This window comes from Sapajus apella, unplaced genomic scaffold, assembly GCF_009761245.1.
Source record: "Sapajus apella isolate SASKATOON/1434 unplaced genomic scaffold, GSC_monkey_1.0 scaffold14, whole genome shotgun sequence".
NCBI classification, from domain to species: domain Eukaryota; kingdom Metazoa; phylum Chordata; class Mammalia; order Primates; family Cebidae; genus Sapajus; species Sapajus apella.
The window spans coordinates 19,018,791-19,038,130 of NW_022436954.1; the positions used below are offsets into that span (position 1 = coordinate 19,018,791).

The following is a 19,340-nucleotide window of genomic DNA, read 5'->3' on the forward strand; positions in this document are numbered from 1 at the left end:
GACTTACTTCCAGCTTTTGCCTATTATGAATAAAGCTGGCTATGAACATTTGTGTGCAAGTCTTTGTGTGCATATGTTTTCTATGTTTTTTTTTTTTTTTAATTCAGGTAGAAAACTTTGTCAAATGCTTTTTCTATAGCTAGTGAGATAATCACACAAATATTCTTTTATTCTATTGTGAATTACATTGATTTTCCAACATTCTTACAGTCTTGTATCAATCTGCTAATATTTTGTTAAGGATTTTGCATTTATGTTCAGGAGGGCTATTGGTCTGCAGTTTTCTTCTTGTAAGGTTTTTATCTGGCTTTGGTGTCAGGGTAATAATGGCCACTTAAAATGAATTGAAACATACCTCCTCCCCTTTTATTTTCTGAAAAGGGTTTGAATAAGATTGGTATTATTTCTTCCTTAATTGATAGAACTAACCAGTAAAACTATATTGACATAGATACTTCTTTGCAAAACATTTTAAATTACAACTTTCTTTAACAGATACAAGAGTATTCAGATTTTCCATTTCTTCTTCAGGCAGTTTTGTCAATTTGTGTCTTTCATGGATTGTGCACATTTCATGCAAGTTACACAAATTATTGTTATAAAGTTCATACTTCTTAGTCTGTTCGGGCTGCTATACCAAAATATCTTAGACTGGCAATTTATAAATAATAGAAATTTATTGCTCACAGTTCTGGAGGCTGGAAAATCCAAGATCTAGGTGCCAGCAGATTTGGTGTCTGGTGAGGGGGCCCAATCCTTATAGATGGCACCTTCTAAGTGTCCTCTCATGGTAGAAGGCACAAATGAGCTCTCTCTCAGGTGTCTTATAATGACGCTAATCCCAATCATGAGAGCTCTGCTCATGAACTAATTAACTGCCAGATACTCCACCTGCCAATACCAAGGCACTGGGGATTAAGTTTCAACACATAAATTTGGCAGGGGAGGCACACAAAAATTCAGATCAGATCATAGCAATGTATTATCCTTTTAATTTGTTTAGAATCTATTCCAATGTTCCCTCTGATTTTTGGTACTGCTAATTTGTATCTTAGTTTTTTTCTTCCTTTAACAGTCTTGAGCAGTTATTAATCTTTTTCAAAGAACCAGTTTTTGATTGATTTTTTCCATTGTTTTCCATTTTCTGTTCCATTGATTTCTGCTCTTATCTTTATTTTTTCTGCTTACTTTGGGCTTATTTTGCTCCCTTTCCTAGTTTCTTAATGTAGACTTCTCTTCTAATTTAAACTTTCAAGTTATAAATCTTTATGTACTCTACCCTACACATTGTGATACAGTTTTCATTTTTACTCAAAATATTTTCTAATTTCCTTTGTGTCTTTATTAATCCATGCATTATTTAGAAATGTTATTTAATTTCCAACTATTGGGGATATTCTCAGGTATCTGTTGATTTCTGATTTAACTTCGCTGTGGTCAGACAACTTTTTAATGTTTTCGATTCCTCTAAAATCACTGAGACTTATTTTTGTGCAACACATTTGAGGTAAATGTTGCATGTGCACTTAAGAAGAGTGTGTATTCGGCTACAGCGGATGAAGCATTTTATAACTGTCAATTAAGGTTGCTGATAGTGTTATTCAGGTCATCTATATTTTTCCATTAACTTGTTATATCAGTTACTAAGAGAGGAGCATTGAAACATCTATATACAATTGTGGGTTTTCTATTTTTCTTTCAATGATAGTTTTTGATTTATATAGTTTGAGGCACTGTTATTTAATGCACACACATTTAGGATTACCTTGTTGATGAATTCAATTAATCTTGATGAATTGATTGGCCTCTTTATCATTATGAAATATTCCTCTTGCTCCCCAATGATATAATCACTCCCACTTTTTCATGACTAATATTTGCATAGTACATCTTTTCTACCCTTTTACTTTTTAAACTTAACTCTGTCTTATAGTGGTTTTCCTTGTAGATAGCATGTAATTGCTCTTGCTGCTAATAATCCCTGATAATCTCTGCCCTTTAATTACAGTGTGTAGATCATTTACATTTAATGTAATTGGTGACATGTTTGGGTTTAAGTCTACTATCTTGCTCTTTGTTTCCATTTGTCCCTATGTCCTTTGTTTACTCTTTCTTCTTTTCCTGCTTTTTGATTGAGTATATTTTTGATATTCCATCTCTAGTATTGCCTTATTAGCCCTGCCTCTTTAAAAAGTGATTTTTAGTGGTTGCTCTAGAGTTGATAGCATGCATTTTTAATTTATCACAGGTATCTTACAGACACCTTCCTGGTTTTCTTCCTAATTCACTGGCAACTACTTAGTCTCCTTTGCTGGTTCTTCCTTTTGTTCTCTACCTATAAATGTTAGAGTTGGCCTAGTACTTAGGGCCCCATCCTTGTCACCTTTCTAACTACACTAATACTCTAGGTAATCTTATCGAGTCCTAGAGTTTTAAGCCCTCCTTATTTTCAGTCATAACTTTTCCTCTGAGCTCTAGATAACTATTTAAATGACACTACACCTTAGATGTCCAATAGACAAACTTAACATGTTTAAAGTAGAGCTCTTGATTTTTCTCTCTCAACATGTCTTTGCCCTTACCCTGCTCAGTCTGACATACTTCAGCTCATGGTATCATGTAGTTACTCAGGACAAAAACCTTGGAGTTACCTGTGAATCCTCTTTTGTTTTAATCTCTTCTATTCAATTCATCAGTACAACCAATAAACTCTACTCCCAATATAACTTCTTACCATCTCTGCTACCATCCTAGTTTAAGTCTCCATTTCTTACTTGGGTTCCCTAAAATAGTGTCCTAACTGAATTCCTTTCTTCTACTCTTGCTCCTTACAGCCTACTGTCCACTCAGTAGAAGAGATAACCTTTTTAAACATGCCATTCAGATGTGTCACTCTCTTGCTTAAAACTATCCAGTGTCTTCCCAGCACACTCACAGTAAGACTCCAGAATCCCTTTGGCCCATATAATCCTAACACAATTTGGCACTGGCCTAACTTTCTGGCATCATCATCTATCATGCTCTCCATACTCAATATGCTTCAGACACTATTCTTACTGTTCTTAAAATAAGCTGAGCTTGTTCCTGCATGAGGGCCTTTATACTAGCTCTTCCCTCTGCCTGGTATGCTCACAGTTCACTCCTTCTCAACATTTGTATTTGTGCTTAAATATCACCTCTGATCAGCCTTCCTAAAATACCACGTTATGCCCAAGTCATTATCCATCTATAATACTCTGCTTTATTTTCTGCACAGCATTTATTGACATTTGAAATTATATTCACTTACTTGTTTTGCTTATCTTCCTCATTAGAATGTAAGCTTGATGAAAGTACATCCATTGTTTTGTTCAGTGCCATATTCTCACACCACAGGCAGTGTCTAGCACACAATAACTGCTCAGTAAGTATTTGTTGACTGAAGGAACCCATCACATCAGCTTTTTTATTTTTTAAGGGAAAAGAATCTTTTTAAAATGACACACTTAAAAACATAAGAAAATTTACTTTCTCCTGGTCCTTACTCTGAAAGTAAATTAAGTCGTGTCGTCAGATGCAATTCTCTTTAGTAATAGCCTTCAGGTTCAGATTATGTACACAAAAATATTTCTTTATTGAGTGACTTAACCAGAGTCATCTGTCCTGAGAAGTAGGTAATAGTCAGAGCCCAAGGTGAGAAACAATGTTGTGTCCTGCTCATAGTCTCATGGGATACTTTTGGTGTGTTGTTAAAGCATAAAGGAACCAAAAGTCATTCCTTAGGAAGTTCTCCCTCAGAATATTTCCTAACCCCCAGACTTTCACACAGCATATAAGATATTGGAGTGGACTTCCAGATGTTTCCTTTCCATCCCAACCTTATCCAAGACCAACCTCTCCATTAAGATGGTACAGATGACATGAGAGTTAAAAGAGCATCAATCTCTTATTAATGGATATTCATCATTATAACTTCCAAAGAAGGGCCAGGATGCAACTGGCAACTGGAAGGTACTATGAGAAGAGAAAAAATATATATATCCTTGAATCCTTCGTGCATTAGAGAAGATGGAGCTAGTGGGACCCTCATTTGACTAAGTTGTAAGATATCAAACCAACTGGTGACAAAAAGGTCGTTAGGAAAAAAAATATTGGAACTATGTCCAGAAAACAGGACAAGATATTTAGGTGCAGGGTAGACAGAAGAGAGGAGATGAAGGTGAGTCCCCAAGGATCTACTAGAGAAAGACCATTGGAAATCCTATAGGAGCTGCTGCCACCAATGTACAATTTTCGTTAATTACCTCAATTGTGGCTGTTATCCCCTTAATGAGAAACATAACTTTACTTCTAAGCAGGCAGTGAGACTGGCAGAAAGTTGAAACCTGAAAATCAGCAGATACAGGGTTGCATACAGCCCTTTCTATTGAAATTAAGCCACATAGAAAACACAGGGAGAGGACTCCAAATAGTTTCAGACAGCAGCCAGCCATGCAGGGCCCTCAGCAGGCACCGGATGGACGCTCTCTCGACTCCTCAAAAGAGGCCCAAATCACAAGTGCTCATTTCAATAACGTAAGAAAATAAACATAGGGCTTATTTATAGCACAGGAAAGGGACTGGGGCAAAAGAACTGCTCATTTGGTAATCCACCCTGACGGGGCCAGATAGGATCCAGACCCCCAGGCTCTCTGGTAACAGGGTAAGCAGAAATAGGGGCCGGAAGAGGGCTGGCTGCCAGCATCACCAGGTACAATCTGGTAAACAATCTGGTTAATAAAAGGGGAAGAGATCTGATACATCATACCATCCCACCAACCCAGGCATAAATGCTCTCGGCATCTCTAATTTCTGGTTGAGGAAAGAGAAAAGGACATTTTAAACTCCTTGCATCCTCCATACCTTGGAGAAGACGGGGTTCACGGAATCCTCATTTACAGCTGGGACTAAAACATACATGCTTAGAATCCAAGGACACAGATGGACTCACACCATCTTACCAAGCTCAAGAACTCCCGCTAGAGCTGGATCTCAAGAGCAGTACAGGGATACTGTCTTAGTCAGCTCTAATTGCTGTATCTCCTGGGCCGAGCACACTGCCTGGCAAAGACTACATTATCATAAGAGAATGAACAGTTGGAATAACAGAATGACTGAATACATGTTCTCTTACCTCAGTTGGATCAGTAACTAGCTGGTTGTTCTTCAGCTGTAGTCACCAGAAAACCAAATGTTCCTTGAGTTGATGCTTGAGTATAGTAGCCAATGATATGTTTGCAGCTGTAAGTAAAAGTCCAGATAAATATATTCTAAAGGGAAGGTTGTATATGGTGGCAAGGACTGGTGGCTTTGGTGTAAGATATATGGATCCCTGCTCTGTCAGCTGCTCCCAACCCACGTGCAGTTCCTGAGAGATTATAGACAAGATGGGGCTTTGCTGAGGAAGCCTCTTGCAGACACAGCTGCCTGGGACCTCTTGAGAACTACCTTGTCTTCTGTCTGATAGTTCTGTGCTTTTCAGGGAGCGTGTAAAGAGATGCAACCAGTGGTCCAACCAATTGAGAGCAGAAGAAAGGAAAATGCGCTATCCTGGGTCAGGCACGGTGGCTCATGCCTGTAATCCCAACACTTTGGGATGCTGCAGCAGGAGGATCACTTGAGCCCCGGAGTTAGAGACCAGCCTAGGCAATATAGTAAGACCCTATGTCTACAGAAAAACAAAAAATTTAGCCAGGTGTGGTGGTGTGCGCTTTTAGTTCCAGATATTTGGAAGGCTGAGATGAGAAGATTGCTTGAGCTCAGGAGTCTGAGGTTGCAGCAGTGAGCCATGGTCACGGCACTGCACTCCAGCCTATGAGACAGTGAGACTCTGTTTCCAAAAAAAAAAAAAAAACCTCCTCTACTCTGAAATGGTTGCAAATGTGAAGAAACAAAATGCCAGATATAGAAGCTGGTGATTCAACTATTTCTTGAAAAGGAAAGAGGCCTGGAAAGTTGGGAGAGGGGACCAAACTTTCTCTAGTCTAGTCATCTTCCCACCGTGGCCAGCAATGGAGAGCCAGAAATGTTAAAAAATGACACAAGGTTGCCTGTACAGACCCACACACCCTCCCAGGAAATGTGGGGAAGCTGGGGATCCCTAACAGTCCTTTTTTTTTTTTTTTTTTTTTTTTTTTTTTGAGACTGAGTCTCGCTCTGTCGCCAGGCTGGAGTACAGTGACACAATCTCGGCTCACTGCAACCTCTGCCTCTGGGTTCAAGCGATTTACCTGCCTCAGCTTCCCAAGCAGCTGGGACTACAGGCGTGTGCCACCATTCCCAGTTAATTTTTATATTTTTAGTAGAGATGAGGTTTCACCATGTTGGCCACCTGCCTCGGCCTCCCAAAGTGCTGAGATTACAGGCGTAAGCCACCGTGCTCGGCCCCCAACAGTCCATTTAATGGAGGTGGAAGAGAGGCTGTGGTTTCAGCTTAGAATGCCCTCACCTAGTCTTCAGATAAACTCACAGCTCCCACCCTAAAAATGAAGGGGAAACATTAAAATTTAGAGTGGGTCTTGCCTCCCTGACTTTCCTCTGCCGAGATAAGCTTGATAAGGCCTGTTCACAAATGATGCGTGGCTGGTATAATGGGACCAAATGCTGCCCTTGACTTTACTCAGAAGTAGAAAGTGGGTGAGTACCAAACACAGGCTGAGCATAGAAGCTCCAGGGCTTGACCAGAGCTCTGGGGTAAGGTGAGTAGGGGCAGGCCCCACAGGTTTCATATGCCTTCAGGCCCTGCAGTGGAAAGCTAAGTTGCTTCCAAAGTCTCTCTGGATGGAAGTTGCTGCCAATATGGTTAACACTCCTGCCAGAACTGCTCCTCAGGAAGCGGCTGGAGGAGGTATGGGGCGAGTTTAGCATTCTCTGCTCTGCCTCTCCGTGCCAGGGCTCCTTGGGGAAGAGCCCGTTGTGGCTTCTCTTGCTGCAATGGAAGAGTACCTGGGCCAAGAGAAATGGAAAAAGCAGAATACCCCCAAAGAAGCTACAAAGCAAAGGAAACGTACCAGGCTCAGGATGCGTGGCTGATGGGAAATCTCCAACACCCAAAGCCTTTGCCCTATCAGCTGGGTCCCCACAGGACCTAACTGCAGGGCCAGGAAGCGCCTTCCCAGAACCCAACTGCTTCCCAAACCCAGTCTCTGCTTCATCTACTTTCTCATTACTATCTTGGCTAAAAACCCTCAGGGGTTCTTGGATGTTAACCCCAAATCACAACTTCAGAACCTGTGGCTAGAAACATGATATCTTTCGTTGATAAAGATGCTCTAGTTTCCTTGCTGGCATGGTGCCTGTCAGAGGCTCGCATCCTAGAAGGAAGCTGGGATCACAGGGTTATTAGCAACACCTTTGGCCAATGAGATCAAAGAGGGAGTTTGTCTCTTCCAACTCCCAGTCCACGTCAGCACAGACCAGCATGACGGTCAGTTTTTTCCAAAGGCAGCAGAGAAACTAGCACTTAAAAACCACGAGTTCAAAGCCCAGCTGGAAGCAGATGAGGCTTTGGCAGAGAAACCAGGGTAGTCAGAGCTTTGGACATAACGACACTGAGTAAAGAAAGGATACAGCAGAGCATCGCTGGCAGGAAAGAATATGAGATTCTGACAACTAAAGTTGCTGTTTTCCTCTTTAATTCTCCCAGAAAAGGAGGTTAACGCCTAAACGTGTGAGGGTTCATAAAATACATGAGATAAACATTTTAACAACTACCTAATGTTAATCAGCAAAATAAAAAGGTATTTTCAGCCCTTGCATTCCAAGCAGGCCCGTCCCAGTCAGGTTCCTGGGGGCAAAGGCAGTGGCTCAGTGTGCACTTGGGCCAGGGCCAGTTCAAGTTCGTCTGTCTATAGGGCAGTTAAGATGTGATTTCTTTAAAAAGATTTCTTAATCTAAAACCAGCTGTTGTCTGCTGTAGGCCAGAACATGACATTTTAATTAGCATTATTGTTCCGCTTCTGAAACCAGGCTCTATGGCATCCCAAGGGCAGACGATCCTGACCTAAGCTTATGGGTGAGGTTTGCTGTTGAGCAGCTCAGAAATACACCAGCAAGGAAGTGGAGTCTCTAGCCCATTCTGAATCCATGAGTCACCATCACCTGCTATAACCCTGTCCCGAATTTCTACCGTGACTGTACCGCCTATCTGTTCGGAGGGTATTGTCATCTTTGAGGTTGTTTCAAATGCCTAGGATATAATGTTCCTTCTTCAACATAAATTGTTTTATGCTTTGTTGCAAGATCTAATCCCCAATATTCCTGGGATTAATGAGGCACTTTACATGGAGTTGTAAGGCCTTGAAAGTCCAATGACTCCTATGATGGTGATAAAGTCACACTGCTCTCTAGGGCTCACAATGAACTCTGATTAAAGAGTTCCTTTTCTAAAATCAAAGGACTATCAAGATTTTAAAAAAGAAAAATTGAAAAATGTATCCTTTGGGAGAGAAGCTGCATTAGAAACCAGCCACTTAGGTAGTGCCTTCAGTGATGAGTCAAAGGGCAGACAGATCTGAAGAAGCCAGGGCAATACGACACATGCACAACGCCAGCACAATCCATAGCTTTCAGCAGAGATTTCAATGTTAGGCCCTCCGCTATACCTGCCCCACATCTTGGAGAACAAACTAGAAAAGCCCTAGAAAGGTAAGAGGGCCTCACTGTTCTTGTCAGCCTCTGGTATCTGGGTGACAACAGAAATCCTTTTTCCTTGTTTTCTATCATATCATCCCCAATATTATGAATATGAGACCAAAATGCTTCCCATGTCTCCTACTGACCAGTACGTACTACCCTAATCAAAAGTACTTGTTAGGCACCTGTATTTGCTGTTGTCAGACACTGAAAAAAATCACAGCTTCAGTTTCTGCATTTGCAAAATGAACAGACTGGATGAGATGATCGCATGTCCCCTTGGCAATAATAGTCCATGACTGGATCGCTCATTCATATGAAAGAAGACAAAACTCTTATGATTTCCACCTCCAACTTTGCTGCTTCTGAAATCTTCTGACCTCTCAAAGTCTGGGGCACACATCTGAAGTGACTCTTGATGAAACTACAGCATAATAACTGCTTACCTTCACGTCACACGGCAGAACAATGGATGGTGTATGAGCGTCGCTGACTGGCATAACAACTAGGTTTCTGTAATTATATCCATATTCTAAGCAAATTGTTATGTATTTTGTGTTTTGGGGACACATGTTATGGCTAAAGCCCAAACTGTGGCTAATCTTAATATTAGAGCCAGATAAATCTGTTTCGAATCCATAACATTTAACATTTGCCAAGGTAGATTTGTTCATCAGCTGGGCTTAAAGAGGTATAATTCACACATGTGCAGAACTAGTAAATGCTGAAATCTAATGATTTAAATATACCAGCAACTGTTGCAAAGCAGTTGTACAGCAGCATTTAACGTTAGCCAGAGCCACCCTGGCTAATGTTAAGTTTATACCAAAAGAATGAGAGAAATTCGGGCACCCCCTTGGGGTGGGGGTTACCATTCCCACAACTTTTACAGGTACCAGCTAGAGTGACTCCTTGTAGGGCTAGTACAGACCCTCTGTTTTGCTCTGACAATACGTATAAAACATTGACTGGATCTAATCAGGAAGCAAAAAGATTCCTCGGGAGGTTTTTGAGTCATCTGCTCTTAAAATGTTTACGATTTGGGACCTTCTTACGCTTGGTGCACAGAGCACCAGCCATTCCTCCTGGAGTGGTTCCCAGACACAGGCTGATGCCTGTTGTTAGGCCAAAGACGGAGTTAAATATACCAAAGGAGAAAGGTGGTTCCCTGGACTATCAGGAATCGGTGTGTAAGACAAGTAGAAAAAGGAATAAAAAATGATTTTAATTATATCAAAAAGCCAAACCAAAGAGGAACAGTTCATGGAACTGACAGGAGCCTGACTTAGCAGCTGGTGCTCTTCCTGTGAACAGTCCCGGCACTCCGGGTCCCAAGGCATTTAGCAAATCCCACCAAGATGCCTGCGTTTTGCACCAAATTCTGGGCTTGGCTATTCCTCCAAAGAACTCACTGATGTAAGCAACTGAAAGTGACTTCCGGGCACCTTTTACATGATTCCCCAGACCTAACATAGGCTGACAGGTTTCTCTTCTCCAGCAGTCTTACAGCCTGTGAAGTTTCCTTCTAGATTGTTATACAGGAACTGAAAACAAAGGGAGCCTCAGCTGGATTTAAACCTAGAGCATGCTGCAAAGGCTTCCACTTGGCATTTTTTAGAAGAACGCATCGGAGATCATAAAAAATACAGAACAGAGGTGGCATAGCTCGAGGTCCTTGGATATTCCTTCTAGGTTTCTGTTCTTGAGAAAGTGGGTTAGGTGGGTATGTGCCGAGATCCAAGTAGGTCAGCCTTCCACCCTTAACCCACTACTCTGACATCGGAGTGCTGGCAGGCCTTGTTCTCTCCCTATCCGAGCCTCCCATTCACACCTCCACCAGTGGCACGTTTCATAAGCTGCCAATGTTGGGGAAGCTCTTCAGTTTTTCGGGAAAGTCATCTTTGTACAGGACAGGGTCAGCTCGGTGCTCCACCACCTTGAGAGGCATGGTCCCGAAGACCGAAGCAAACTTGTTGATGCACTCTGACCTGTAGGTTTTAGGGAGGGGTTTGAGCAGAATGAGAAGGATGGGGGCAGAGAGAAAAGAGAAAATGTTCAAGAGGCTGAGAGACAACAGCAAAATATATGATGTTCAACATCAACCAAAAGCCTCAAGTAGCCACAGTCTCCTCCCAGGTTCTGAGAAAGGTTGAAAGAGGTGAACTGGGGGTGCTTGGACTATTAGTTCAGTGGGATAACGTGAACCGGAGATGCTGCTTGGAGGCCATGGGCCTGCAAAGGTCAGAATATCTTTTCCCCTCCCCCTCAAATTCCAGTCATTCCTGCAGCTCAGTGTGAGAGGGCCTCAAACCAAGGTGGATTAGCTGCCAACAATTCTTAACCCCATCTATGCCAGCTAAAAGAAGGCAAAGGGTGGAAAGAAAAAAAAAAAAAAAACTACTTGGATCTGAGCTTCGGTTTATTGCAGTTTAAAAGGCAGAGGAGAGATCTTGCTCACAAACGGACGAAAGACAAAAAACGGTGACAGGGCCAGATTTCAAACAATAAACACTCCATTCATTCACCCAACATTTCGGAGGGCCTATAAGTGGCAATCTCTGGGAATTATGTCAGTGTGCATAAGCTCTTCTCTGAAAGCTGAAGTTCACATAGGACAGCCTTCATCATTTTCATCATTTTTGTCACTCCCATGTCAGAACTGTTAGCAATAACTAGTTCAGTGCCAGTACAGCACAGCACCACTAGAGGAGGGGAGAGGCCGGTTCCCTACCTCCACCCCACCCCCAAAGCCAGGCTTCTCAGAGGTGAGCAGGTCAGGCATGTGTTCGGGAATGGTTGTGGTCAATCAGGCCAACTGAGTGTGACAGCTGGGTAATGAGGATGCTTCAGCACCAGGCCAGGGGGAAAACAAGCCTGGAAAAGCTGCTTTTGAAGTCAAGAGGATCTCAAGGATGGATTTCAGAAAGGTCAACACTCTCGCCTCAGTCAGGCCCAAGACACCTGAGAGCGCTACAAAAAGAACACACTCTAACTGGAGGCAGAACCTTTCACCAAGCAGGACCTGAATGTCAAGACGCAGACCAGAGAGGTCTCTTCTGTCCCCAGAGATACTGCAAGCATTGTTTCAAATTATTTTCATCAAGTTTTTGTTCAAGTGCTTTGAGCTTTAGCAAGAAAGCAGTTAATTAAGAAGACTGCCATTATCTTCTCTCTTGGTCATTATGTTTCTAAAAAAAATCTGTTATTATTTTGAGCTTTTAACTCATAACATCATCATACCCACCAACACCACAAATCAACCACTACTGCTTACTATATGTTCCAAAGTGTGTTAAAATTGCTTTCTATGCATTAACAATGCAGTTAATCCTTATGACAACCCTATGGGGTAGAACTATTATTCCCATTTTATAATAGGAAGATTGAGATACAGAGAGGCTAAATAGCATGTTCAAAGGTCAAATAACTAGAAAAACCTAGAGCCAAAGCAGGCATTCTGGCTTCTAAGGCTAAAGTCTTAATTAGATGATACAAATGTACTTACTAACGTAATTCTAGGGTCCAATAAAAGGGAACTGGAAATTAACAATAATTTACATACATATCTCATGAATTCCTTAAAGTCATCCTCCCTCATACTCATCACCCCCCTTGCCCAACTATTGGGTTTATAGCAGCCTCATGTTATGGGTTAAAGAAATTAAGGTTCAGAAAGGTTAAGTAACTGGCCCAAGAACCCAGAGTAGAATGTGGTGGAACTGGGTTTTAAATTCAGGTCTGCACTGGCAACAGAGCCTGCTCTTTGGATTACACTCTATCATTACATGACAGTGACTGAGTTTCCCTCCTGCTGGAAGTCTTTGGAGACTCAGAAGGTGGCGTTCCTAGTTCCAAGTTGAAGGAAGACTGGGAAAAGACGGATGAACTTGAACAAAATGAGGTGGACCAAGCATGGGACAATAACTTCCCTCTTCCAATCATGGGGTCAAAGCAATGACAGATAAAATCAAATCTCTCCAAGGTTTTACTTTTGACTGTTGTTCTGCCTGTAAACATGTACAGACTCTTTTCTAGTTATCCACGCAGACTCTGGCCAGCAAAGGCCAGCCATGCCCAGCGTAGGTACTAGCAAGAGTGTATTAAAGAAGAATCCTGGTTCTTGGCAGAGGATAATGGCTCCATGGCCCTGTGGAGAGTATTGAGGACAATGTCTCCTCTGTAACTAGATCTGCCAACAGGAATGGGTCATAGGCAAGAAGCCACTGGGGCTCAGACCAGCTTGATTTGTTGACCACTGCCCCTGGCTAACCCAGGTCTAGTGAGTACTTCTTTCTCCTTCACACAGCCCCGCACTAGAGAAGCGGCGGGCCTTCTTGAATGGTCAAGGTCCTTAACTCTCCTGCCAGGTAGGAACAATGCTTCCTACTTTCTTTCCACACAGAGGGTCTAGGTTGGAGAGCAGGTTAGGAGAGACAGGAGTTTGGCTGGTTGCCGGTGACTCACATGAGCGTTCTGTCAGGGGTCCAGCTACCATGTCAGTAACTGTTCTCCTGCGTTGGTGTTCCAATCAAGTACAAACACACCAAGAACTGCCAATGACTATCTCTGAAGTGACCGGTGTCTGGGGAAGAAAGAACTAATGGTTTTCTATTTTCCTTTCAAAAACATACCATTACTTAAAGTGATTAGCAGTCTTTAGGACTAACGCTGGGGAAACTGGGAAGGAAACCAACATTCCCAGGCCCTGTGCTACAGGCTTTCATGTATCACTGCTTCATTTATTCCCACACATAACAGCGTGGGGACAAAGACGCTCAATAAATATTTGTTGAACCTGTGAAGGGACATTATAATTTAACAGATATTAATAACTCTATGTTAGGAGATAAACAGATTGAAGTTTGGATAAGGTAAAGTCAATTTCCTCAGGTCAGACAGCTAATAAGCATGGCAAACTCATCATTTGAATAAAGATTGGCCTAATTCAAAATTCTATGTTCTTTTTCTTAAATCAGTACTGTTTGCCTGTCACATTGCCCTAACCTTGGCGAAGACACTTGTCAAAATGAACAGCTCCACATGCTTCTGGTTCTTAAAGAACTAACAGCGGATGGTGGAAACAGAAGCTGTAGTAATGGAATCTATTCTCCTATACAACTGAGATTTCTGATCCCAGACCCCCAAATATAGAAATAAATGATCTACTGAACCACAAAACCCAACACAAGGTCACACACTTGTAAAGTGGTTAACTGCTTTCATTGTTTTGCATAAAAGTATATTCTGCAAAGATTATTAAAAATAAAACAGCTAGGCATGGATGCTCATACCTATAATTCCAGCTATTTAGGTGGCCGAGGCAGGAGGCCTATTTGAGGCCAGAAGACCAGCCAAAGACAGGGGGAAGGAAGAGAAAGGAAGGATGGATTCTACATTTTTAACACCAGCTCTTTACCCAAGATGGCTTAACTCATGTCTTCTTCCCTCCCAATTTAAATGCCTTCTTTAATAATTCAGTGACTCAATTTTTAATATATATAGTTTTGTTCCCAGTTGCTATTTCCAGATTTGTTTCCTTCTATTCTCTGTTAAATTTCTCAAAAGGGTAATTTACATTCACTAACTCTACTTTCTCACCAGCAACTCATACTCTATAACCCTTTGGCTTCATACTCTATGATATTATTATTATTTTTTACAGATGGGGATCTTGCTGTGTTGCCCAGGCAGGAGTGCAGTTGTAGGGTGGTACTGCCTTGAACTCCTAAGTTCAACTGATACCCCTGCCTCAGCCTCCCGAGTAGCTGGGACTACAGGCGCCTACCACCACACCTGGCTATTATTTTTGTAAGGTACCAACAACCACTGAATTCAGAGACCTTCTGTTCCTTGTTCCTTGTTCCTTGTTCCTTCCGTGCTTCTGAGCACTGTATATCCTGGTCCTATCCTGGCCCTTCCAGTGGTTGCCTCTCTGTTTTGTTACTCTTTGTGTCTCCTAAATGTCAGAATTTTTCAAGATTCTGCCTTTGCTTTTCTTTAGCCAACGGTTTTCTCTGGACAAACGACTGCCACATACAGTTAGCCATCCGTATCCAAGGGTTCCATGTTTTAGATTAAACCAACCTTGGATCAAAGACATTTGGAAAAAAACTGTATCTACACTAAACATGTACAGACTTTTTTTTTTTCATGTCACTATTCCCTAAACAACGCCATATAACAACTATTTACACAGCAGTTATGTTGTATTAGGGATTCTAAGTAATCTAGAGATGATTTAAACTATAAAGAAGGATATGTGAAGGTTATATGCAAATCCTAGGCCATTTTATATAAGGGACTTGAGCATGCGTGGATTTTGGTATCCTCCAGAGGTCCTGGAACAAATCCCCTATAGATACTGAGGGATCGCTGGGCTCAACTTTTTTTAAAAACTTCTTTCTGAAATTCTAGTTCTACATATCTATATCTTGATATGCATATATAAAAATATATACAGAGACTGATTTCAGTAATGATAAAACTCCGGTCTTCCAAAAAAAAAAAAAAATAGTATATACAGAAGGCAAGACCCCCAAATCACTTATCTTATTATTCTCCAAATTCACCCCCGATTAACCTCGTCTCCTGTCCCCATTAATGACACTGCTGAGGTCCAGCAGTTCACTCTAATCTCTCCCTTATCAGTGTCTCCTCCTAAGCCTATTACTTACACTGCTAAAGGTACTTCTACCACCCCTCTTTACTCAAAATCTTAAAGGCGTCTTTGTTAAAGTCCTTCTCCATACCCTCCCTGCATCTATTCAGTTGGAAACCAGGTTTAGATACATCTTCCTTTGGAAAAATAAAATCGCTTGTAATTTAATTTGTTCCTTGCTTTCCACAGGCAGCTTCGTTAAAGGCTCTTCTAACGGGTCTTTTCTCCAATCTCTTCACTCTTCGTTCCATCCTGTGCATTACTTCCAAATTAATCTCAAAGCCATACTTGGATCCAGCTAGCCTCATGTTCGAAAAGTCTACAGCTTACCAGAGCCCGAAGGAAAAAATTCTAGCTCCTTATTTGGGGATTCAAAGCCCTTTGGAGTCCAGCACTAATGGGCTAGCATTCTAAGCTCTAGCCAAACTGGGCTTCTTATTGCTTGCCAAATAAACCTTGAACTTGCTGATCAGGCACCCTTGACAAATCATCCAGCTTCCACTGCCGAGAGTCTCTGCTTCTGGCCCAAGGCTTTACTGATTGGGATCCTAGTGATTTTTGAAGGATCACTTCAAGTGTCACCTCTTTTAGGAAGTTATTCTTAATAATGAACCTAGCAAAAAGTTACTTCTCTTTCACCTGATCAATTATAGCCCTCTGAGCCTCTCTCAGAGCATGCATCACAAATAGCATTGTTACATATATATGTAACACTGTTAAGGTCCTTGATACTGTTAAAGTCCAACGGTTCACTCCAATCCCTCCCTTCATCAGCATCTCCTCCTAACTATACATCCTACATATCACAACATAACCTATCATGCCTGTAATCCCAGCACTTTGGGAGCCCTAGGTGAGAGGATTCCATGAGGCCAGGAGTTCAAGACCAGCCTGATAACATGGCGAGACCTTGTCTCTACAAAAAATTTAAGAACCAGTTAGCATGGTGGCATGCACCTGTAGTACCAGATGAGGAGGCTGAGATGAGAGGATCACTTGAGCCTAGGAGTTTAGGTTGCAGTGAGCCATAATTATATAACGGCATAACAGAGCAAGATCCTTTCTCTTAAAAAAAAAAAATCTTCCAAAGAGAAAGCCTCTATATCTCCCTTAGTTACTCACTCCATAGCTTAGTTACTCACATCATTATTTAATAATAATTATATTTAACTTAAATCTCTCCCACTGCATTTTTTTTTTTTTTTTTTTAGACAGAGTTTTGCTCTTGTTGCCCAGGATGGAGTGCAGTGGCATGATCTCAGCTCACTGCAACCTCTGTCTCCTGGGTTCAAGCAATTCTCCTGCCTCAGCCTCCCGAGTGGCTGGGATTATAGGTGTGCATCACCACGTCCAGCTAATGTTGTAGTTTTTTTTTTTTTTTTTTTTTTAAGTAGAGATGGGGTTTTACCATGTTGGTCAGGCTGGTCTTGAACTCCTGATCTCAGGTGATCCACCCACCTTGGCTTCCCAAAGTGCTGGGATTACAGGCATGAGCCATCACACCCAGTCCTCACTGAATTTTAAACCTCTTTACATTTGTTAAGATATCATTGTGCTAGAGGAGTTGTTTAGCCTCCACATGAACTTCAAGGCCATCATCAGGTCAGCTTTTCTCCCTATACTTCTTTTCCTGGACCATATATCCTCACCATTTTAACTCAGCCCAAATAATAACCACTTAGCTTGCTGTTATGAATCTTTCTCAAATGTAGACAATGAGGTAGGTTTAAATAACAATTTCATGTACTCTAATAGAAGTCCAATTGGGTCTCTTCCAAAGGAGCTATGACAGTGAATGTCGCTATGCTTAACTGTGAAATACTTATGATGCCAGTGATAGTATATTATTTCACATGAATAGCTGGTAAAGGTCATATCATCTGGGTAATGTTTACGTATGAAGAAGATAAAGAGATTACTTAGAGGGTAAAAAGGAGTAAAATATTATAGAATCCAGGCCAACTCTGTACATACACACAAAAATTCTCAGGCTTGAAGAATTTTAATATAGCTGATAGATTTCAGAAATGAATTCTGCAAGCAGAGGCACATGAGATTTGTGAAATCTGAACTAGATATTGCAAAAGGCTACTATATCATTATCTGAGTGCATTTTGGTCCCCTGACAAGTGCTACTGGGATGTCAGAGCTTGCTGTCTTGCATAAAGAACTGCTTCTGAAAGTATTAGATTTAATTCAGGCATTTTAAAGCTTGGGGACTTTGCGGGTACAAGTGAGAGCTATTAGGTCTAGTACAGTCTTAAGGGAAGACTCAGATACACATCTCCCACTCCTTTTACACTTACCTACAAGGCCTAGGATTACATTCCACACAAAGGTGTGCTGGTGGAGGAACTGACTTGAATTGAAATAAAAAGAGTATTTTAGAGCTCTCTTGCCCCTCTGTCTGTAACATAAGGGCTTTGCCTTCAATCCTGCTCTTGGCAGGCATTTCCACAGTGTCAGCAAAGGTAATTTGTCTCTGGGGGGGCTTGGTTTAATTCTTTCTAATCAAGCTTTTACTATAACATGGAGCTATTACCCTGAAAAATAATCCAGTATTTCCTTGGAATTAACTAGCTTCCACTCAAATGACTGTAGATGGTTAACTGCTTAGTCCACATGGAAAATCTGTCTTCTGGAGTTTAAGGCCAGCTATATTTTTAAGACCCTTCCAGCCATTACAAATTGAGTGAGTAGTATTCCAAATTAATTCTTTGGGTGACCTGGGCTTGAACTAACCCAATTCCCACAGTGCACATGGAGGTGACTATGGCTACCAGCTGCTGTCCTTATATCTCCAACAAAGTCCCATAAACAGGCCTAAGGCAGGAAAAGGAGATCAGAGGCTAAGGCACACTTTTGGTTGGAGGCTCACTTACCTCTCCACCATGTGTGTTTGGTCTAGAGAAAGCCCATCTATGGCTGTGCACTCAGGACACTTGAATTTCTTTCGTGGGGTTACCTGCCAGAGGGAGACAAAAACATACCTGGCTGTCAGTGTCAAGGACATTAAAATCATGCTGTGACACCACACTGCATTCCTCTGTGTTGTAAGCTGAGATGTTACATGCGCGTGCACACACACACACACACCTCGCCGTTCCTCCATTCAACTCTGTCTGGCTCAGCCAACAGTAGAACTCACAAGGGCCCAATAAAAAAGGCTTGGAGGGCTTTTGCCTTCTGTAACTGGAAAGAAGTGGTGATGACAAGCTCCTTAATTCCTGTTTAATGACTGTTTTCTCACTGCCAAGGTCCTTGTATAAACACCATTTGTTCTTGTAGCCATAAGGGCGATGAAATACAGCTTCCCATAACTTTCACCATAACCTTAGTTCCAACAGGCGCTCTTTCTCCTCCTTCCAGCTAATGGCAAATGCTATGGGCAGCACCATGCTCTTGAAGATGCCAGGTTATTTTGTAATTCCCTCGAGTTAAGAAAAAAATTGAATGATCCCTCATACTCTGAATCTTTTTCCCTGATCCCCCTCTGCCCTCTCAAACCTTAAACTTCTAGCAATCTTTCTAGCAAACTCAGGGGAAGCTGCTATCCCAACCCAGTGAAGATAAATAAACAGTGAAGAGATGGGAGGGAAAGAAAGCTAGATAACTAAGTCTAGGCGAAGAAGCATTGAGACACTGGGCGTTACTGTCCAGAGTGTGCAGACACAGGTAAAAACATGTTGAAGCGTATTAAAAAGCAAATCTGGGGCCGGGCCTGGTGGCTCATGCCTGTAATCCCAGCACTCTGGGAGGCCAAGGTGGGTGGATCACCTGAGGTCAGGAGTTCAAGACCAGCTTGGCCAATATGGCAAAACCCCATCTCTACTAAAAGTATAAAAATTAGCTGGGCATGGTGGCAGGCGCCTGTAATCCCAGCTACTCAGGAGGCTGAGGCAGGATAATTGCTTGAACCCGGGAGGCAGAGGTTGCAACGAGTCGAGATCATACCATTGCGCTCCAGCCTGGGTGACAGAATAAGACTCTGTCTAAAAAAAAAAAGCAAATTTAGGAATGGGAGTAGTCC

The 19,340-nt window shown here is 41.9% G+C and overlaps 1 protein-coding gene across 2 annotated transcripts in view; it reads right to left on the minus strand.

The window, feature by feature from the left end:
• Positions 1-9,852: 9,852 nt before the first annotated feature.
• EXT2 (exostosin glycosyltransferase 2) overlaps positions 9,853-19,340 on the minus strand; it is a 162,109-nt gene continuing 152,621 nt past the window's right edge. For both annotated transcript variants that reach the window (XM_032283534.1, XM_032283535.1), the window contains 2 exons: positions 18,193-18,275; positions 9,853-10,640 (listed from right to left, as the gene is read on the minus strand). In XM_032283534.1, coding sequence (XP_032139425.1) covers positions 10,502-10,640; positions 18,193-18,275 — 222 coding nt within the window. In that variant the 3' untranslated portion in view covers positions 9,853-10,501. The remainder of the gene's footprint in view (positions 10,641-18,192; positions 18,276-19,340) is intronic.